This window comes from Nilaparvata lugens, chromosome 3, assembly GCF_014356525.2.
Source record: "Nilaparvata lugens isolate BPH chromosome 3, ASM1435652v1, whole genome shotgun sequence".
Classification (NCBI taxonomy): Eukaryota; Metazoa; Arthropoda; class Insecta; order Hemiptera; family Delphacidae; genus Nilaparvata; species Nilaparvata lugens.
This window is the reverse complement of record NC_052506.1, coordinates 1,302,718-1,326,987: the sequence shown is the minus strand read 5'-3', so window position 1 is coordinate 1,326,987 and position 24,270 is coordinate 1,302,718. Positions and strand designations below refer to the sequence as shown.

Genomic DNA, 24,270 nt, shown 5'->3' with positions numbered 1-24,270 from the left:
ATTTAAAATTGTGTTTTTGTTCTATTTTAATAATGTTAATAGTATTGAAATTGAAATGATTCTTTTATTTTTAAATGATAATTATTATTTATCAATTCTAATTTTAATGCTAGAATTTTACTTGTCATTGAAAGCTTTGTTGTATTATGGTAGAATAGTCAACGTGCAAATGTGCTATGAAGTAGCTAATATTTGTGTTTTACTGTTTATAGAGACTCCATTATAGTATTGTCATAACAGAAATATTGTATTGTACTTTCTATTGTCATTTGAGTGGTAAAAAGTGTAATTATTTTATTTTATTGTCTTGATGAAATAAACATCTATTCTATTCTTTTACTGGGTAATAATATGCTGAGTGATAGAACTTTCAAAGTCATCATTGGATCTGATATAAGCTCACAAAGAAAACTTAAGAATGGTCTGCCTCTGGGCTCAGTTCTTGCCCCTCTCTTGTTCAGTCTGTATATTGCTGACATGCCAGAAACCTTGTCTAGAAAACATGGCTATGCTGATGACTGGGTATTATCAACACAGTGTAAATCATTTGAAGAGTCAGAGAAAATTCTTACAGATGACTTGAGAGAGATGGCTAGGTACTTTCGAAGATGGCGTCTCCAACCAAATGCCAGCAAAACAGAAGTTGCATGCTTCCACCTGAACAATAGAGAAGCTAACAGAGAGCTAAGAATTCAATTCGAGAATAGAAGCCTTAAACACAATAAGGCTCCAAAATATTTGGGCGTGATACTTGATAGGACACTTTCATTCAAAGAGCACCTAGCAAAGACAGCAGAAAAACTAAAAACCCGAAACAATATTATGCAAAAACTTTGCGGAACATCATGGGGAGCTTCAGCATCTACATTACGCTCTACAGCCCTAAGCCTTGTCTTTTCAGCTGCTGAATACTGTGCTCCAGTCTGGATGAATAGCTCTCATGTTCATAGGGTTGATGTTCAGCTAAATAACTCAATGAGAATGATAGGTGGTGTTCTGAAATCTACCCCTGTGGAATGGCTCCCGGTGTTGAGTCACATCCCACCCCCAAATCTTCGACGCATGAATGCCCTCACTAGAGAGTACAAGAAGATACAGGAAAATCGAAGCCTGCCAATACATGAGGATATACAAGATGCCAATCAGAGCCGCCTGCAATCTCGTAAGCCACCGGTTAGGACGACAATTACAGCCTTAGATTCAGGTTTCAGTTTAACTGAGGCCTGGCAACAAGCGTGGTCAGCAAAGCAGAACATTGACATCCCATTTGTAGCCAAAAGGCCACCAGGCTTCGATTTGCCTCGTAAAACATGGTCGGCATTGAATAGGGTACGAACTCATCATGGTAGATGTGCCTATCTGATGCATAAGTGGGGGAAGGCTGACTCCCCTTTCTGTGAGTGTGGAGCAGTCCAGACTGTGAGACACATAGTGGAGGAGTGCCGAGTGCCCCAGATCAGCATACACGGGTGCACATGAAGATTTCCTGGTGGCTAAACCAGCATCAATAGCCTACTTAAATACCCTGGAAGCATGACTCTAATTTCCAGGTCAAAAGTGACTAAGATATTTTCATTCGTTTTATATATCAATTTTCTATTGTTTTCTTTTTTTTCGAATTTTGTGATCATAAATGTGTTGTGTATACTGCGATACGCTAAATAAATAAACTGGGTATTGCTTGTTAAATTATAATTTAGTATTGTATTGGAGGGTTAAGTGTAAGAGAGGGCCGACTGCGCCCTAACTTCGCCCTACTAGGTCAAGAATCAAGGCAGTCATTCTATTCTATACTGTGCCGTTCTTAAGCCCGGTCCAGACGCTCAAGTTTAGCTTCAGTCTTTTGCTCAAGCAAAAGTCGGAGCATGTAAGTCGTTGCGTCTGGACGGTAAAACGGATCGGACGGTCTTCAAGCTTAAGTCGTCAAACTTAAAATGTATCGGCCGGCAATCTTTTTCCATCAAACCTTCCGACTTTTGCCTATCCACCAAAACCTAAATCACGTAAAAATTGAGATAGAGAAATTGTGATTTCAGATTCGGATTCAGCGCCCTCAAATTAATAAAATGCCTCACGAGTACTTGAAAATAAGCACGTTTTTTATCGATTGTATATAACGCTTTTTTCTTTCTTGATTCTCATTATACTCTCAGAATTCGTTGTTGATATTATGATTTTAGTTGTATCTAAAAATTTGAGAAAATTTGTGTATTTTTAACAACCAGTCCCTACTCCAACGTGAACGTTGTATCAAATTTGTATTTACAAATAGGTACTCTACCTTTCTTCCTATTTTTTTACACACAAAACAAGAGTGGCCAAGAGTACTAGCTCTTGCATAGTTGATGACGAACTGAGCTTGTGAGCACAAATATAGGAAAACGGACTACATAAGACGGATGCGTGTGGACGCAATTTTACATCCATCTTCTGCTTGAACCATACGATCCGTCTTTTGCTTGAGCGTCTGGACCCGGCTTTACACTTTTACTCCAACAAAACAGTAAAGTAACAGCAGTCAACAGTCATCGGCTTGAAATTTGGAACATAATCGACCTGTGCCATGTGATATCTTCTCATGCTATATTTTCTTTGTGATATAATTAGTTATTTGTATATCTAGAGTGAAAAGTACTACTTTTTCTCCCTGTGGGAAAAAGTTTGAAGCCCGAAGCAAAGCCGAGGGCAGCAATTTTCCTGAGGGAGAAAAAGTATTTTTCACTCGTAATGTACACAACATTTTTCCTCCATCTACATTTTTTTATAGAAACTGCAAATAAAATCATTCTAATAACTTACGTATTGGTGAAAATGATTCCTAACAACATAACCTAAATCGAAAACCTAAAAACCGGTCGTCTGATTGGCACTGCCAATTGCGCTATCTATCGGCAAAAGTTGTAACAATTATATCAGCTGAGCAGCTACCAAAAATGGCTGACTCCAGATCACGCGGTTCAGATTTGAATTGCAGATCAAAAATATTTGTTGGCTGTTATTTTGAATAGAGTAAAATATTTTTAAAATTGTATAAATTTTTATCGTCTACTAATATTAAGAATATAATAATTATCATACAAACATATATTTCATGAGTTAATCAAATTTCTGGTTGTGGTATTGAATTCAGTTGACTCAATGACAGACACCTCTATTATGCTTTCTCATCTGAGCTTAGACCTTCTAACCTATTACAATGTAAGTTTCAAAATAGAGATGCTCCCCATGTTATTTAAATGGAGTCACTTTTACTCCCTAGGGAGTTTTTCTGTTTTTTACTACAGAGAGTGAAAAAGTGACACTTTAGTATTATGTTTCAGGGAGTAAAGTAAGTACTTTAGACAGTAGGTGGAGGAAAAGATTATAAGATCATTGCAGGGATAAGGATACTTGGAATTTGATGAATATAAATTTATGTATTAATTTGAAATAGATATTGCAGCTCACTCTATTTAGCTCCCACTTTTCGACGAGATGCGTGACTCGACCCCCCAGCACTTCGACCCCCGACTGCTCGAGCAACAGCATGCCATGCGACATCGGCACCGTCTCCTTCCTCAGACGCAGCTTCGTGCCTGGCGGAGTGTTCAAGCTGCAAACAATCACAATCAATATTTATCAAATTATTCTTCATTCATTCATACAATAAGTACATCACCAAAATGATAGCGAGATAAAAAATAAGGTAACCTTGTGCTATTCCTCTTCCAAATTTAGATAAGGTTACACATAGTCCGAAATAGGTTAAGGCCGTTTCCGAGCTCAAGATTTATTTATTAGAACAGTCACAAACACGATATTTGAAAGAGAAACAGCAATTGCCCAAAACTTCTTCAATTCCTTGATTTTGGCACATAAATAGTCCAAAGTGAGGTTAAGTTTAAAATGTCTGTTTTCACCAAAGATTAACACTCAGAGAATACGTATTCGAGATATGACTGATGAATTTGAATTTCGAAGGTGATAAGAGCCGGAAATAACACTAAACAATCCGAAAGTTTCAATAATATTGAAATAAACTTGAAAATTTTGAGCAGAAAAATTAAAACTACTATCACTGCAACTATCACCTGATTTTAACTAAGATTTAGCTAAGTTCTAGACTTTAAACAGCTGGAGTTAGAAAATTGACTTTCGGAAACGGGGTGTAGTCGTAGTCATTGTCAAAGTCACGTTTGAATTAAATTTCGAAAAACTAGAAAATTCAACACAAAATAAAATAAAGAGTGTAAAGTTTCAGCTATTTTGAATTATTTAGGAATGCTTAATTTCGTCAAGGAAAAACGTTTCCAGTTATAGAAATGAGAAAATAAAAACGGCGACTGCTGTCATAAAAACTGCGAATACGCCCCGTTTTTAAAAGTCAACGTTCTGTTTAAAGTCTAGAACTTAGCTAAATCCCGAGCTCAGAAACCGGCCCTAGATTCCTGAAGGATGATTGGAGGTTTGAAGCGGTCAACGATTTTAAATATTCCAACATAATAAAATTTAATTCAATAAATGATGATCATGCTATGATAATTTCTTTTCACCAATAAACTGCAATAAGTTGGCTAAATCCTGAGCTCGGAAACCGTCCCTAAGTCTTGTAGTTGTACACTTAACAAAACTTTCAGTCATCAATTATTTTCACAAAGTAGATTTTTAAATTTAGATGATTCAAAACCAAACATAGAAGAAATATTTCACAACATTATTATCACTGAAATAGGAAATATACACATATTAAAGAAATAATTTTGCAGAACCAAAAATCTGGTATGGTGCACTCACACAACTTTCATTGCCGTTATGAAAATTGATCACCTGACGCTAGTGTTGTCGCGCATCTCAAGTCTACTATTCAAAGATTTGAGCCAGCTGGTGACAGGGCAATAACGCTGGAGACACACATGAGGTCTGCTATCTCTTCATAGTGAATGATTTAATAGAATCGACAATAATTTGCAATTGAATAATCACATTTTCTCGAATTTAAAGCTTATTTTCAATTTTAGGTGAAAATGTTACTGAACATTAATTGTAGAGATTTTCATGCTCAATCTACTCCACTTGATTTTTTTTTGTTTCAATTGTATCTGAAGCCTGGTAATTGGGAATCTATATCTGCATTGATGGGGCGGAGCTCCTGAAATTTTTACAGATATGGGACTTGTGGAATAAAGTGTTTCATTTCAATAAAATCTATATTTAATAAAATAAAAATGTCTTCAATCTGAAATTTATATAGTATTCCATCCAATAAAAAATTGATACAGTAACAAAAGTTACATTGATAAGCTAGTATAAACTACTACGATCTAGGAAGAATCAATCTACATGTTATGACGTCATTAATTAGTTGTGGGGCCTGAAGTAATAGTAGGTATTGGGTGTAGTCGTAGTCATTGTCAAAGTCACGTTTGAATTAAATTTCGAAAAACTTGAAAATTCAACACAAAATAAAATAAAGAGTGTAAAGTTTCAGCTATTTTGAATTATTTAGGAATGCTTAATTTCGTCAAGGAAAAACGTTTCCAGTTATAGAAATGAGAAAATAAAAACGGCGACTGCTGTCATAAAAACTGCGACTACGCCCCGTTTTTAAAAGTCAACGTTCTGACTCCAGCTGTTTAAAATCTAGAACTTAGCTGAATCCTGAGCTCGGAAACCGGCCCTAAGTCTTGTAGTTGTACACTTAACAAAACTTTCAGTCATCAATTATTTTTACAAAGTAAATTTTTAAATTTAGATGATTCAAAACCAAACATAGAAGAAATATTTCACATTATTATCACTGAAATAGGAAATATACACATATTAAAGAAATAATTTTGCAGAACCAAAAAATCTGGTGTGGTGCACTCACACAACTTTCCTTGCCGTTATGAAAATTGATCACCTGACGCTAGTGTTCCCGCGCCTCTCAAGTCTACTATTCAAAGATTTGAGCCAGCTGGTGACAGGGCAATAACGCTGGAGACACACATGAGGTCTGCTATCTCTTCATAGTGAATGATTTAATAGAATCGACAATAATTTGCAATTGAATGATCACATTTTCTCGAATTTAAGGCTTATTTTCAATTTTTATTTTCAATGGTGGTGCCATGTAATTTTAATTTATTTGTAAAATAGCATAATATTATAATCTGGAATATTTCTTTTGTTTTTTATTTTGTATTTTGTTTTTATGGGCAATAAAGATGTTAAAAAAAAATTTAGGTGAAAATGTTACTGAACATTAATTGTAGAGATTTTCATGCTCAATCTACTCCACTTGATTTTTTTTGTTTCAATAGTATCTGAAGCCTGATATTTGGGAATCTATCTGCATTGATGGGGCGGAGCTCCTGAAATTTTTACAGATATGGGACTTGCGGCAGTTGATATAGCTTATCGATGAATATTTCAGGTATAACTTTAATCAAAATCGTTGGAGCCGTTTCCGTTTCCGAGAAAATCACGAAAAACCCTGTTTTTGACAACATTTTCGCCATTTTAGCCGCCATCTTGAATTGCATTTGATCGAAACTGTTCGTGTCGGATCCTTATAGTGAAAGGACCTTAAGTTCCAAATTTCAAATCATTCCGTTAATTGGGAGATGAGATATCGTGTACACAGACGCACATACACACACACACACACACACACACACACACACACACCACACACACACACACAGACCAATACCCAAAAACCAGTTTTTTGGACTCAGGGGACCTTGAAACGTATAGAAATTTAGAAATTGGGGTACCTAATTTTTTTCGGAAAGCAATACTTTCCTTACCTATGGTAATAGGGCAAGGAAAGTAAAAACAAACTTGACAAACATCAGTCGATAAGAAAGAGGATGGTTGGAGGACATGTGGAACATTTGTTGTAATTGTTGTAAATTTGTTGTAACTTTCGAAAAGATGTCTTGTGTTAGAATTCAATTTTGTTTTTAATAATTTTTTACCTAATAGCTTACTGTGATATACTCATGTTTAGCTGCCTCGTAACACACATTTCATTGTATCTCTGTTATGCTTTGGCCGATTCTCATTTTTTGGTGTTCATCGATTGTAAATAAAACTTCCTAAAAAAATTTGTTCTTAGTAAATTTCTCTATCACCGTTCTCCCGCAATTTTGGATTGAAAGTTTAAAATGGCCGCCATTTTGGAATTGGCCAAAGTTGAATATTTTTTCTACAGTTCATCTCTCTTATTTTTATAGCTATTTTCTCTTATTTTCATTACCGATTTTTATAGCGATCGGTTGGAAAACTTTGAAGATGAAAATTATTTTGTAAAAAATACAATATGACGAATATCTCGTAAACGAAGCGCTTTTGGATAGAAATTATTCTACAGTTTCTCTTTCTTTTGTCCCATATAACCTATTCCCGAAGTTTGGCACTTAAATTTTGGGACACCCTGTAAATAAAAACCGTAGGCTAATAGAATAATACTTGATAAAATATCAATCCCATTTTCCTCGCACTTTAAATCCAATTGCCAATTATTATCATTCAAGACCCACTGCAAATAGATATGTTACATATCACTCCAATATCGAATGTTTAAGGAAACTGATCTATTTTAAACACTAAAATAATAAACCTTATTCCGGACCACTACCTCATAGACTCTAAGATTAGTAGAAAAACCAAACTAGAAATAAAAACCTGGACCTACAATATTTTTTTCTTTCATATCGACGTACGAATCTCGAGATTTCTGCTCAAACTACTGTTTGAAAGGCCAATTCTTTTAGATACATTTGTTGGAAGTGGACTCGCTTACAATTTTTGCACATTTTTTCTCTTTTTCCCACTTTCTTCTCCAATACTTCCCTTTTCTTCTCCTCTTCACCCTTCTTTTCTTACTTTTATACCCTCTACCTGCCTATTACATGGGAAACCATAGTTGGCTAGGTACTTTTCCTCCTTTCTTTCTTTTCAGCACACCCCGCCATGAAGCATGTTTTTGTATTTCATTGGAAATTTATTTTTGATTGTGATTTTTTTATGTACATTGTATTGTGTTGATTGGAATAAAAATAGATTGATGATTCCTTACTCTTATACACTCTACCTGCCTATTTCATGGAAAACCAATTGCCAATAATTCTACCTACAATCAGAACATAATACGCTTCGTGAGGTTGGCTAGGTATTTTTCCTCTTTGTTCCTTTTCAGCACACCTCATCATAAAGCCTGTTTTTGTACCGGGTCCGGCATAAAAACCTGACGATTTTTGAGGGATGATAATCAAAATATGTTCCGTACAATTAAAACATGTAATATATCAAATTAAAGATCAAATTTTGCTAGCGCAACAGGATGTTTCGCTGATAAACGTCATGGAGACCGTGTAACAGCTACCCTCACCGTGTTAAGGTTTAATGATTTCAGGCGTTCTCACAGTCCGTTTTCGTCCTGTTGGGTTTTTTGTAAAGCAGACGACGTGTTCCTAAAATACTTTACCCACAACAAGATCCTATTCCTACTGGGAACAGGCGCGTGTCGATTTAAATTGAAATGTCTGCGAAATCCTGGGGAGTCCGATCTCACTAGGCGTCAAATCTGCAAATCCGTAGAAACCAATCCGAAAAAACAAATAAACGCTATGTTGAAATAGCTGACCTTCTTTTAAAATAAGATTCAATCACAAACGCTTAATGTTCACTTGACCACGACATACTGGCTACTGAAATGGCAAGAATAGACCTTTCGATGTACAACATTCCCGCCTTTTCAATGACAGTGGTGTCAACACAACAATTACTACAAAATCGTCAGATTGAATATAAAGAAAAATAAAAATCTCAGTACCCTTTTTGAAATAAATATTTTATCACAACAATATTTAAATATTTTTTATATTTATATTACAAGTAGCCCTATACAGAAAAGAGATCGTCAGATTAATATGCCGGTCCCTGTATTTTATTGAAAACTTATTTTTGATTGTGATTTTTTGTATTTTGATTTATTTTATGTACTTTGTGTTGAATTGAATAAAATTATTGAATTGGTTGATTGGTGAATTTCCTATCCCCTAAATGTTTAAGCCGATTCTTTCCTATATTCTTTATTATTTTTTTTCACAATGAAGCACATAATATACTCGTATTAAAGATTGACTTGAATACAATTGACCTGATTGCATTGATGTGCTGGATCTCGATGGCCTGACAGGTGGTGTGGCCGTCGGTGACGGCTATCTTGAGCATGCGCGGTGCGGCCTGCGACTCCTCGTTGGCCTTGGGTGCAGCAACATTACGCACCTTCTGCACCTGCACCACTATGTTGCCGTCTATCTGTCAACCCAAAAACATCAAACATCATTGCCTGCACCTGCACAACTATGTTGCCGTCTATCTGTCAACCCAAAAACATCAAACATCGCTCGGAAGTGTATGATATCATGTATGGTTTAAATATATTTTTACATTTATTCAGATAAAGTATTAAAATTTTTATTTAGAGCTGCTTTATTGTTAGCACGGGGAACTCAACAAACAGAAGATGTGTTGGGTAACGTCTGGGACGGCCAAGAGCAGCTTTTATTACATGACTTTGCAATACCAGTATCTTGTTCATGTTCTTCAAAAATTGTTCACAGCATTCCAATCGACGCTGTTTATTCTCGTCTGTCGGACGGCGTGTTACCCATCATGCACAGATTTCACGGTAGCCTATCCCAATATTTCAATAATGAAGCCAAAATGTTCCTTGGATATTCTCACTTGGTTTGGCTGAGTCATTCCTTAAGGTGCGTACAGATATAAGCGCCGCGAACATGAGCAATTCACTTTTTAATCAGCTGACTATATCTGTATTTTTACAGAAAATGTAAGATACAGATATAAAAAGCTTGGCATTAGCTGATTAAAAGTGAATTGCTCATGTTCGCGGCGCGAATATCTGTACGCACCTTTAGATATAGCTGATACCCGTATCACAGTACCGGAGACTCAGCAGCGGATCACAAACCAATCCAATATCCAATTGGTTTGTGATTGGCCGGTAGTAATATTAGTTGCCTCGCCTCAGGGGTGACATGATGATGGAGTCTCGACTCATGCCGCATGGCAAATCGAGTTATTTCACTGGATACAAATCGACGGATGTATGAACAGTGAATATCACAACAGATATACCGGTATCAGCTATATCTATAGAAGGCAGTGGCAAGACAAAGACTCGGCAACGCTGTTCTCCTTTCTTTTTCCACTGCCATTAAAACGTAGACCTCACTATAATATCTTAGTGTATTATGGTATCTTAGTGTTCTCGGTCTCAAAATTTTATAGTTTTTTCAAAGTTTGGAATTTTCTAATGAATTGTGATTGATTCAATTTAATTTAAAATGATTTTTGTGTGGTTTGAATTGTGAATTGAGTGTGTAATTAATGAATGTCAAGTGACACATAACCTAGCTACATTTTTGGACTGTTGTATAAATTAGAATTGGAACCGTTTTGGCTTATAAGCCTGTGGTACTTTTCTGTAAGTTGTGTAATTCTAAATGATTGAATAAAATAAATAAATAAATATCAAGACTAATAAACCAAATTAATTTTCTAGTTTAGAGTAAACCTTACCGACTCGAGTTTTCCTTTCAGGATATCCTCAGGAAAAGCAGGGGCACCAATTTCCCGCAAATCCAACTGAAACGAAACGATAAACAATTGAGGAAAGCGAATAGAATTTTCAAAGTGGTAGCCTACACAAGATTGAAAAAGAAGAAATCAAATACTATTAAAGCGGCATACAAATAATTGGGATACTAAAGTGCGAGATAAATTACTTTTAACACGGCTCTTTCTCGAAGACGGAGAGTTCCGATGCTCTATCCTCCACTAATCACTCCCACTACCTAGCAGCATTCTCCTTTTTTGTCTGAGTGAGAGAGCTTTGTAACGCGACGCGGAAACACTCCCCTCCATCTATTGCTGGCAATGTTCCAAGAAGTGAACTGGTCAGCAGGTATATTGGTTTGTGTATGTTACGGAGATGTGTTCATCACAAGAACATGAAGCAAAATGACACGGCGCATCCAATTGAGCGCAGGATGTCCGTCTGTGTCAACGCTACAAACTGTGGAGGGAGAAAGGGGTTTCTACTCTTCATGTTAAAAGTAATTTATCTCGCACTTTAAGTAATGCAATTACTGATAATTAATAACATTTTCTGTATTAAAAGTTGTGTGCATCAAGGGATTAAAGATAACTAAGCCAATTCCCCTAGATTTTTTTTATTTATTAAGATACCAAGCATGAGCTCTGGAATTTATTTTAGAACATTCAAAACTATTTAACAATGTAACTCCCTTTAACTACTACCAAATATTATGACAAGTGTGTAGAATCATACATCTTTTAGCTACTTTTCTGACAAACTACTCCAAAAAGTAATACAATATCTCTCATCAATACTATTTAAGGACACTGTAACAGTGAAAATAGGAGTCTCTTTAACTACTGCCAAATATCATGAAAATACAGAGACCGGCATAATTATTTATCCGACGATTTTGTAGTTATTGTTATGTTTGAACTACTGTCATTGAAAAGGCAGGAATGTTGTACATCGAAAGGTCTATTCTTGCCATTTCAGTAGCCAGTATGTCGTGGTCAAGTGAACATCAAGCGACTGTGATTGAAGCTTATTTTAAAAATAATGACTCAGTTATTTTAACACAGCGTTTATGTCGCAGACATTTCAATAATTTAAATCGAAACGCGCCTGTTCCTAGTAGGAATACGATCTTATTGTGGGTAAAGAATTCCAGGAACACGTTGTCCGCTTTAAAAACAAAACCAACAGGACGAAAACGAACCGTGAGAACGCCTCAAAAACGCCTGAGTAGCTGTTACACGGTCTCCACGACGTTCAGCAGCGAAACATGCTGTTGCGCTAGCCATTTCTGATCGAAGTGTACGACGAATTTTTCATTCCGACCTAAAATTCCATCTGTATAAGATAATGTTAGTGTAAAAACTTAATGCAAATTATTGGGTTACATTGCAAAGCCGCTTGCGAGATCATTCTCGAAAATTTCCACCAGGATGCCATTATTCTTTCAAGTGACGAGGAACATTTTCATTTTTCGGGATTTTTGAATGAACAAAATTACCGTTATTGAGCAGCCAAAAATCCACAGAGCTAAAGGAAGTCATTGAACGTGAAATTGAAGCAATTCCACAAGTGATGATTGAGCGAGCAATGGCAAATTTTAGAATTAGATTAAGTATGTGTGTGAAAAGTAACGGAAATCGTTTGCATGACATAATCTACAAATAGAAAACTTTGTGAGTAATCTATGTAATTCACTATAAATTGCAAAATTTGATCTTTAATTCGATATACTATATGATTCAATTGTACGAAAGACACTTTAGTTACTATCCCTCAAAAATCGTCAGGTTTTTATGCCGAGGCCCTTTAGTATAAAATTAGACATATTTTAGCTACTTTCATGGTGAACCCCTCCATAAAGTAATAATATATTGTTTTTCAGATGGACTGCTCAATAAAAAATGCAATATCACTCTTATCACAGACTATTTGAGGATACTGTAACAGCGAAAGTAGGTGGAATCCCTATAATTACTACGATATATCATGACAACAGTATAAAGCCATACATTTGCCCAGCTACATCTCATGTTAACCTCTCTATTAAATACTGATTTTCAGATAGCGTCAAGTGTTACTTCAAGTTATACTTACATCAAGAGCTCTCTGTTGAAGTGTTTTGATATTGGTAATGCTATTATTCTCGCTGATTTGTTGAACGGCATCATTCAATAGGTACCTACAAAAAAGAAAAACAAAACTTGAAACTTCGGTCTGGAACAGAGCGTCGATAGATGGATAAACGCTTGTTTCCCTACACACAATTGAAACCTAAAGCTCAAAGCACACAGGAGACGCGCCGCGCCGCGGTTGAATACTTAGCATCTGAGTAAGTTAGAATACGCACACCAGAAGCGCGCCGCGCCGCGGTTGAATACTTAGCATCAGAGTAAGTTAGAATACGCACACCGTGAGCGCGCCGCGCCGCGCAGCCGTGGAATTATTCCTCGGGAGAAAACGAAGTGGAATTTTTCGTATGTGGCGGCGCGGCGCGCTCACGGTGTGAAACGTTCCTCTGAGCGCCGCCACCTTTCGAGTGCCTCTTCGCTACCCTCGGAAGCTTTTAGGTCATAGGACATTAGGTTAACTTCCCAGGAAGTCCTTTACCACAGAGGACAAACATTCAAAGTAGGCCATTAATATTATATTGAATTGACATTGGAGAACGAGTGAGTCATATTACTTCTTCGTTTATTAAAATTATAAATTATATCGTAAAATATTTTAAAGCAAAGATAGTTTATGAAATATAATAATATCCTACAATGCTAAGTAGCATAGAGTTGAGTAAGTTGGTTTCCAGTCACCAGTTGGCTTTTTCTCCCTGCTGAGAGTCAAGCGATTGCTGATGTTGTACCATACAGTTTTTGGTAGCCGCATATTGTATGTGACATTCGCCACATGCCAGAGACATTCTACTGCTCCAAAAGAGAGCTCTCCGAATCAACACATATAACAAGTATGGTGCACATTGCAAGCCAATCTTCCGCAGATTGGGTATCCACACAGTCTGTGGTCTCAACATCTTGGCTTCACTGCTATATGTGAGGAGCAACATCACAATGCTACATCGGAGTAAGCAAAAGCACTCCTACAGCACTCGGAGATGGACAAATTTGGTTGTGCCGCACTGTCGTTTGTCGAAGGTGAAGGACTGATTCCCCGTGCTGGCGATCAGGATGTTTCACCACCTGCCTGAGCCGGTGAGGGCTCCGGTGAACATCTTCAGTTCCTCCTTGTCTAGGTGGCTGATTGAAGAGCTTAAATAATATCAGTGAATTTTTTAATGAGGATACTTGTGATCTGTAAAGGTGCGTACAAAGCGATGGTACACAGCCAATCACTTGGCATTGAATGAGAGAAAATGTGAAAATATAATATTCTCATTGAGAAATACATCAAGTGAACGGTATGAGAATTATATGAACCCTGTGAAATTGTTAGGAGTCATGTTGACAGTAAGCTGTGCTGGACCAATCAAATTGATTTCCTTTGCAGAAAACTATCCCTCAGCTTATACGCTCTGAAGAGACTGAGGCTTTGTGTCAGTAAAGAAGTGCTGATATCAGCCTATTACGGTTTATTTCATTCTCACTTGAGCTATGGACTTCGCCTATGGGGGAACTGCAGTGGTATGAAGAGGGTTTTTGTATGGCAGAAAAAGGCAACCAGATGCATCGTTGGTCTGAGGAATGATGAATCATGCAGACAAGCCTTCCCAGAACTTCAGATAATGACACTGCCATGCATGTACATATTTTGTAATCTGATGCACATGAGAAAAAATGAAACCAACTTCATACGACAAGAGGAGATTCACAGCTACGCAACAAGACAGCGTTCGTTCCTGACAACACCTCATATCCGTCTCAGCAAGACCTTCATGAGTCACAAGTTCCAGCAGTTCCGAATCTTCAATAAGATGCCCCAGAGAATTAGACAACTACCGGAACCAAGATATAAGGCAGTTATTTGCAAGTGGCTGAAAGAAAAAGCATTTTATGATTTAAATGAATATATGAACTACACTGACATGCCTAGTGACACTCAATGACATCATAGATTATATGTGTATATATTGTATTTTGTTCTTTTCCAAACAAAATGACGATGCCTATTGTACAGTGTTGTATTTAATGGCAAATAAATATTCTTATTCTTACAGAATTTTGCTCTGCTCCGCAATCGAACGTCACTCGAGCAGATCGATTGATAATCGACCGGGGAGCAAGAGTGGAACGCAAGAAGAGCTAACATCTCCCGTACGGTTCATGATCGGAGCGAGTGCGGAGCGTGTTGGAGGCGCGTATATCTGTACGCACCTTAACACTGCCTTAATTGTCAAGTAAAGTGTGGTCTGTTTGAACAGTGTTTTTTTCTCTTGTTGAAATACACTGACTGACGCGATCTATCCAAGAATGGCGTATATCTGTACGCACCTTAACACTGCCATCATTGTCAAGTAAAGTGTGGTCTGTTTGAACAGTGTTTTTTTCTCTTGTTGAAATACACTGACTGACGCGATCTATCCAGGAATGGCCTGGTCTTTGATCGAGATATTGGATATTGGTCTCAACACATTCAGAAATTTATAAAACTTTTCTGGAGACATCCTAAAATATTGTAAAAAATTTCTATTGCCCTTAAATAAATCAGGAAAAAGATGATGGAACCATAGAGAAACGATAGCATAAGTAGATATCCCATGGTATAGGGCGTTTATGTCGCAACTTTTACTGTTATCCCAAGCCGATAGTTCACATACTTCTTTCCTATGCAACTGTGTGACGCTGGTAGTCTATCAAATTGTGCCGTTCATACACTATCACTATTTTTAATTCTTTATTAATTCATACTAAAAGTACATCATAAAAAAAATATTATTATTATATTATTTAAGCTCTTCAATCAGCCACCTAGACAAGGAGGAACTGAAGATGTTCACTCCAACAAAACAGTGAAAATTGACAATAATCGACAGTAATCGGCTTGAGATGACAGTAAAAGTTGCGACATAAATTCCCTATACCATGGGATATCTACTTACGCTATTGTTTCTCTATGATGGAACTCCCCGAAAATGTCTCTCTTTTCGTTTATTGGATGAACCCACAGCTGTATATCCTTGTTCCCCTCCTCTTACATTAGGCAAAATAAAAACAAATCATCATCTTTGGAACTTTACGACACAACTAGGTTATAACTAACGACACAGAATAACCAACTGCTCAGACCGGTGTCACAATACAGATTGGTGGAGGTGGTCGGGTGGTACGCGGAGTCATGTCCGGTACGCGACGGCGCGGCGCGCTCCTTGTGTGCGATGAGCAAAATCTGCGTCTTCGACTGTCAAGGTGTTTCCGTGTGCTATGAGCTTTACGAACAAAATAATAAGTGTAAAGTTTAACTATACCTACCTTATATCTTAGCTTACTACACAAATAAATGCCTATATATATACCTTATTTATAGCAAACATCAGTCAATAAATAAATATAAGCTTCAGCAGTAATTCAGTAGTCTCCATCCATGACCAGCACTTGCTGGATAGATTGCGTCATAAAAAATAAAACTTGATAACTTGACAGTATGATGATTAAAAAGTCATAATTATGGATAAACGTTGTTATACATCTAAGAGAGAACAGGAGTACGGCAATTTATGACTGTTTTTATGAAGAAGTTGAAAGGAGGATGAAAAAGGAATGAGCAATTATCAAATGGAAATTCTGAGTCTTGAAACAAATTATACCTAGGCTATTTGTGTTTGAATGTGGCCTCAAGATTTCCAAGAGCCCCTAATAAATATTGAAGATGTAAGAACGATAATACACTGAATTGATTAAGACTAATATTTATTATTTTACAAAGGCGACTTGTATTTTAAGACTAGGTGATGATGATGATGGGATGAATGATAATACAATGAGGGTAGAGTTATGAATGAATAAAAATTATAGGTTATGCTAACCACTTGAATTGATTTGAGTTCACACTTTTCAGTCCAGGAATAAATAAACTGGGAATTTTAAATTTGATTTGATTAAAAACCGAATATAATAGAATAATTACATTCAATAAACTATCAGATCTTGAAAATATTGAGTTATTAAAAAAAGTTTTGAACCAGAAATAAACTAATTCACTGAAAGCACAGCTATAATACTATGAGACGAAAGATTGCCGTTTTAAAATTATTTTATAGTTTGAAATTATATTATACATTATAAACATACGTTGTTACAAGCTAGATCAATGCAGAAAGTTTGGTTATATTGAACTGAATAATCCGTTTATTTTCACTAAAATGCGCATTCTGTGCTCACTATTTTGATAGTACGTTTCAAAGACTTACCAGCCCTTTTCCTTTAATGATTGAAGCAAATCCATTTTATAAAAATTAATAATTCAAGTAAGATTTGCAAAATATGTAGCCGATACAGGCTAGCTGAGTAGATGCTATCAAGGATCAAGCTATCAAGCAAGATTTTGCAAGATGTTCAGTTCATCAGTTGTTCAGGCTGTATAGAATTTGACCGTCCTACATATTGACCGTCCTGCAAGCTGACCGCCCTACAAGTTGACCGTCCTTATGACGTTGTAAGGACACTGAACTGTATACTAACAGAGTATAGAGTTCACTGTATAAGGACAGTCAGATTGCAATCAGCTCATGACTTTACCTAAACTTGAAGATTGAAGGAGAGACCATTTATAACCAGGATGACTACGGCCAGCCACGGTCGAGGTAGGATGAAAACCGAGTTAGCGGTTATCTAATAGATATCGGTTCGCTCGTCCCAGCCGGCCGGCTCATGCTTGTTCAGTACAGTTCCGAAACTGCAACGAGTTATTAGTTAATAGTATACGAGGATCGTAAAGTGATTTATATTAATTTTCGATAGGCTGTTTTCTGTGGTGACTTTGATTTATTCTATTCCACTATGCCAAAGTGTAAAGCGTGTTCTAACCCAGATGTAAAAGACATGATACAATGTTCTGCTTGCGCGAATAATTTTCATGCAATCTGTACGCGAATAGGTGATCCAGATAAGTTTAAGAAAATGAGTGCTGCTAACAAAAACTCCTGGAAATGCGATGCCTGTGTTCAAAATAAAAACAAAATCGTCGGTTCGCCAGATCCCGATAATGTAACCCTAAATAGCGACTCCACGATACTGATAGCAATTCGTGAACTAAGATCGGAATTGAAAAAGGACATAGCTACAGTTGCTTCAGATCTTGGTCTCAAATTCGATACTCTTTCAAAGTCGTTTGAGGAGGCGTCGCGGGGCTATGACGAACTAAAAGCGGAATGTGTGAATCTCAAAAGTGAAAACGAAAACTTGAAATGTGCCGTGAAGAAACTAGAACTGCAAGTGAGTGACCTGCAACAATATAGCCGAAAAAGTAACGTTGAAATAGTGGGAATTCCTGAACGAAGGGCGAGGACGTCTACGAGTTGCTTTCCGTACTGGCGAGGTGTCTTCGGGTCGAGTACAACAAAGACGATATTTCAATCGCTCACAGACTTCCAAAATCTAGGAGGACTGGTCTCTCTTCAATTGTGGTCAAATTCATCTCAAGACGAAAAAGAGAATTGTGGATAGCCGCAGGTAAGGCGGCCAAGTTGAACGCATCGGATATCCATCAGACATTTCCTAGGGACCTCCAGGTATTTATAAACTCTCATTTAACACCAGAAAATAAATCCACGCTCTACCATGCTAAGGCGGCTGTGAAAAAAGGCGAGATTGCAGCAGCCTGGCTCTCAGGAACCAGCATACAAATAAAAGTGAAGGAGGGAGACAGAAAGATACGTGTGCAGAATGAAAATCATCTTCTAGAAATAGTGGAATCGAATCAAAAGAGAAGTGGCTAATATAACTACTTTGTCACTCCCTATACATACGAAATTAGATTTTTGGTTCAACTTTCGCTCAAACATGTAGGAAAATAAGAAAATTTGATTATTTATTCATTCTCTTAAATTCAAGCCAGAAGGTATTTTGTTGTTGTTTTGAGCAAACTTATTTCCAAATAACTTATAAAAATTATAAAATTTTATGAAGGATTGTGAAATTAATAAGGGATATTTTTATTACGGCTTTTTTATTCGTTTTATTAATTATGTTCTAATATAGTTCAATGGACCACTCACAGAGGAAGTATTATGAACTAATTATTTACTTGTTCTCTTTAATTCAAGCCATAAGGTGTTGAAGTTTTTTTTTTTTTGAGCAAACTTATTTCCAAATCAAAGGTGTAAAAATATATTTTTTTTTCTCTCTTCGTTTGTTTTATTATGTTCTTATTTAGTTCAATGGACCATCCACAGAGTATTATTAACATTATCATTCACAGTAGTATTATTAATATTATTGGAACCGAAATGTATTTTTTTTATAGACCTATAGTGAAACAGATTGTGAAGCATTTTTTAATACCATAAATTTAATAGGCTCATGATATAATATGGGATACTAAGCTGCTCTATATTAATTTATATCTTAAAATCATGTTCTCTTTTTTATAAATTTCAGTAGTTGATTCTAGTTTCCTTATTATATCAACTTATGTTTTCAGTCAAGAGATTTACCGACATGAACACTCAATTTGTCTGGCAGAAATGAATGTGTATTCTAAAATGATATTTTTCCATATCATTGAAATTTGGAGTTAAAATGATGTATGAATCAAGTTCTCGAAGTCAATCTGATATGTCATTAACAATTATGATGTGATTTAAAAATGTATATCTTTAGTCTACTGTATATTCTGATATCTATTCCGTTTGGATTGCTCTTCATGATATCTGTAAAATGTAACTATATTGTTTGTCCTGTGACGTAAGCGACCAGATGGGGAGAGTGGATCCTGTTGTTTTGTCCTGTCATTTTTATTATAATGTGTCTCATAATACTAAAAAATTGTTTTTAAACATATAATAATAAGCATAATCACTATGAGTACAGTAGGAATATAATTTATCATATCTTATTCCTCTACAAGGTCGTTTTAAGCTGTCGTACTCATTGTTACATTCGTACTATCGGAGTCAGGCTGTTCCCATCTGATCTGCTGCGACTTATCGGATTAATGTGTAGATAACAAGTTAAATTGATAACTGCAATAACTGAGTCTTCTACTCGGTGCTCTTAGTCTGTCACTATCACCCACCATTGAACTTTCATCATTTTGTAAACATCTATTTATCTCGGTCGTTTTCTGTGTTATTTCTTTATTTTCTATCAATGCGAGAGTGGGTCTAGGGAGGGGCTCTAGGTAGTTCCTGTGGCAGCTTCACGGAAAGTGTATTTATTTATAATTTTTTTTGTTTGCCCGGGTTATTTATATGTATATTTCAACTTAGATGGGACTTGTATTTGGATGGAGCTTCATGGGCGGGTTGGGGGGTACGGGCGGCCGCGTTTTACGAGCAAAGTTTTTTCTTTATTATTATTATTATTTTTTTTTTTTTTAATTACAAATTTCTTCCCATTGCTTCTTATAAATAAAAACCTTATTTACTTATAGTAGATTTGATGTCATTTAGGGATGCTCATCTGGATGATTACAGACGTATTGAATGTAAGAGTGTTGAGGCTTTTGAGGTGGACAACTTTTTCTCCAATGGTGAAAATGACCTAAAGTTCATATATTTGAATATCAGAAGCTTCAACAAAAATTTCGATAATTACATAACTTATTTGCATGGAAGTAATGTGATATGGGATGTAATCATGCTGGGGGAAACTTGGTTGGGAGACGATACTGCGGGTATTCAATTGGAGGGTTATAGGGCTTTTAAAACGAACAGATGGAGAAACAAGAATGACGGAGTGTTGGTGTATGTGAGGGAGGGAGTGAGTGTGAGTGAATGTAGACAGATGGAGCTGGCCGACGTGTATGGTTTGAGTATCGAATTAACGTATCATGGAAAAAATATAAACCTTCTTACAGTTTATCGTACTCACGAAAGTGACCTGGATGACTTTACTAATGCACTTCGCAACTATTACATGAATATCAATAGGAATAAAACTTGTGTTCTTGTGGGTGACATTAACGCTAACATATTGCAGTCAGATAATAAAACTGAAAGATATCTAGACATGATGTTTGAAAATGGATTTATGAGCGGTATTGATAAATATACTAGGGTGCAGGGGAACAGTAAATCATGTATAGACCATGTTTTTATCAGACACGACAACTATAATTGCCTGAAAACAGCGGTTGTAATGACGGATGTGACTGACCATTACAGTATTGCACTAGAAATTTCGAAACCAATAATAATAAATTCAGTAAAAAATACGAAGAATTCATTGACAAAAAATCTTTACATGAATTTATAAGCAATTGTGATTGGAGGGCTGTCACTAATGAACAAGAATTAAATTCATCCTGTAACATTTTCTTCTCCATTTTAAAAAACTTTATAGAAAAATCTACAAAAATCAAGAAATTCAGCAATAGGGAGGTAAAACTGAAGCCCTGGATGACGGAAGGTTTAATACGTTCAATTAGAAAACGGGACAATATAAGTAAACAGCTTAGGAACCAGCCCTTCAATCAACAACTTAAAAACTATTATATAAATTACAGAAATAAACTGAATTCATTGATACGGAAAACCAAGACCCACTACTACAAAACAAAAATTTTCGATTCTAAAAATAATCCAAAACTATTCTGGCAGACTGTGAACGAATTGTCTGGTAAAAGAAAAAACAAAGACCCCTTTCCACTGGACCAGTACACGGCAGGAAAGACATATCCGGGGGATAAAAGAATGCATGTAGCTGAAGAATTCAATGAATATTTTTCCAATGTGGGAAGTAACTTAGCTGATAAAATAAACCCTATAGGCCCACCGGTAGTAAATGACTCAGATTACGCAGTAGACTCTAGATTGATCCTACACACTATCGACAAGACAGAGTTGCTTACTTATGTGAATTCCCTGCGCGGCGGTTCGGCTCCTGGGTATGATTGTATTTCTGCTGATATCCTGAAATCCCACTTTCAAAGCCTATCTGATCCACTTCTGCATATCATCAACTTGAGCATCGCTTCGGGCGAGTTTCCTGACGCCCTCAAAATTGCAAAGGTGATTCCATTGTTCAAATCAGGAGACATAACTGATAGTTCAAACTTTCGTCCAATCAGCCTACTTAGCGTATTTTCCAAAATTCTTGAAAAAGTAATAAAAGACCAATTAACAACATACCTTGAAAATAATAGATTACTAACTAATTCTCAATATGGTTTTAGAAAATCAAAAAATATTTCAGATGCTCTCTTCGCTATAACCAGAGATGTGAATTTTGCCTTGGGAGGTAATGAAAAATGTGCATTGATATTCTTGGATCTGGCCAAGGCATTCGATTCTGTGGATAGGGAAAAGTTGCTCAAGAAAATGAAACTGATTGGAATAGAGGGAGACTCATTTAATTGGTTTAAATCGTATTTCAGTAACCGTAAACAGTTTACTGTTATAAATGGAGGAAATAGCCAGCTGAAACAAGTAGAATATGGGGTAATTCAAGGAAGCACCCTAGGTCCATTATTATTCTTGATTTATGTAAATAACCTTGCAAGATTGAACTTGAATAGCAGGATCTATCTCTTTGCAGATGACGCTGCTGTTCTGGTTAGGGGGCCTGACTGGGAATCCGTACTGATTAGGGCAAAGAGAGACTTGGCGTCATTAAAAACATGGTTTGACCATAATTTATTGACACTCAATGTCAGTAAGACAAAGTTCATGCCGGTCTCCCTGAGAGATGCTAGCGACACCTCAGTTGAAGGGGTCAAACTGCATACATGTGGTAACATTAACAATACCTCTTGTAACTGTGAGTCAATTGCAAGGGTAGACTCTTATAAATATCTAGGTGTGATTATTGATAATAGATTCAACTGGTCTGCACACGTTGCTTATCAGAACAGCAGACTAAGAAAAATGATTTATGTTTTTAGGAAACTTAGAGAATATTTGAACAAGAACGAAATCCTAACAATTTATTACGCATTTGTTCAATCAATTATTGAAGGAGGGATCCTAGCTTATGGAGGAGGATTCAGATCTATTTTGAATCCTCTATTCATTACACAAAAACTGATTCTAAAGGCTGCACTTGGGAGGCGTTGGGACTACTCGACTGAGGCGGTTTTCGCGGAGATGGAGGTGCTTGATGTCAGGCAATTATACATTAGAACTTTGGCAACATACATATTCAAAAACTATTCTGACATATTCAATACTATCACTCATAATTATACAACAAGGAGAGTAATTCATAACAATATCCAAATGCCAAGGGTAAATAAAACCATCTTCACTACTAATTCATACTACATAGCCCATGTTCTGTTAAAAAACTTACCTATAGCTGCAACAGACTTCATTAACTATAAAACATCTGCATTCAAAATAGCAATTAAAAGGTGGATTCGGGGTATCGGTAGAGGCGAGAGTTGTGAAAGATTGATTACTTCAGAGTTTAGATTCTAGGGCTGGATTCAAATGAGCTAAAAAACTAATAAAATCATAAGTCTTTACACATTCTATCACCGGTCACTATTACGAATTTTAATCATTATACTGGCTATTTTTCTGAATCTCCTGATTCTCTCTTTTTGAGGTGTGTGTGTGTGTGTGTGTGTGTGTGTGTGTGTGTGTGTGTGTGTGTATGTGTGTGTGTGTGTGTGTGTGTGTGTATGTGTGTGTGTGTGTTGGCGTTTTCACGCCTTTGTGGGTGATCTGTTTCTTCGTCTGTTTGTTGGGTTTGGATGGGGGGAACGTCACTTATGGGGGGCGGGAAGGGGTTTCTTGGGTTTCTAGGGGGTGGCATAGGGATAGGGGGGAGAAATTTACATTTACATTTAATGTAGTTTCATTCTCAGGGGGGGGGGGGTTTAGTGTCACTATTATTGAAATGTCAACAAGCTTAACCGATCTGTCAAGTACTGCGAAATATTTATATTATGCCTATTCCTACCTTAGACTCATTCTCGCACACAGGCAGTAATGCCTCTGCGAGAGTAAATATTTCTTAATATATATTTGTATATCGCTGTCATTTCTGTGGTGCTTACATTGTCTTATTTTTATTGTAAAGTGTATTCTTATTTTATGATGTAGGCTACCACTGTGATTGCTTGTAAGACTTGTGAAATAAATAACTTTTTGAATTGAATTGAATTGAGGTCAGCGGAGCATCTGCGGTCTTCAACCTCATAGTTCCTGGTAAACCGTTTCCAGCTAAATGAGAGCAAGACACAAAACATCGTCTGCAGTTTGTCGCGTAATTTGCCTCATGATCAGGAACCTGTGAAGCTGCTGGGCTTTATGCTGGATTCAAAGCTCAGCTGGACCAGCCACATCCAGCAGGTGACCAAGAGACTGTCCCGAATCTGTTCCATTTTGCTCAAGCTGGAGGGACATGTGACGGAGGCATATCTGATCATGGTGTATCATGCACTTTTCCACTACCATATCTTCTATGGTCTACTCATGTGGGGTCACTCAGCTAAGGTTGTGGACATACTGAAGCTGCAAAAATGGGCCGCCAGGATCATTACTGGAAGCGAACATCTTGCTCATTGCAAGCCCATTTTTGTTAGGCTGGGTATTCTAACTGTAATCA

General features: G+C 36.6%; 1 protein-coding gene across 2 annotated transcripts in view; it reads right to left on the bottom strand.

The window, feature by feature from the left end:
* LOC111061479 (tudor domain-containing protein 3) overlaps nt 1-17,119 on the bottom strand; it is a 59,992-nt gene extending 42,873 nt beyond the window's left edge. For both annotated transcript variants that reach the window (XM_039422587.1, XM_039422588.1), the window contains exons 1-5: nt 16,968-17,119; nt 12,707-12,791; nt 10,576-10,641; nt 9,128-9,288; nt 3,448-3,592 (exon numbers count right to left, since the gene is read on the bottom strand). In XM_039422587.1, the coding sequence (XP_039278521.1) occupies nt 3,448-3,592; nt 9,128-9,288; nt 10,576-10,641; nt 12,707-12,791; nt 16,968-17,002 (492 nt within the window). In that variant the 5' untranslated portion in view covers nt 17,003-17,119. The remainder of the gene's footprint in view (nt 1-3,447; nt 3,593-9,127; nt 9,289-10,575; nt 10,642-12,706; nt 12,792-16,967) is intronic.
* Between the last annotated feature and the right edge of the window lie 7,151 nt (nt 17,120-24,270).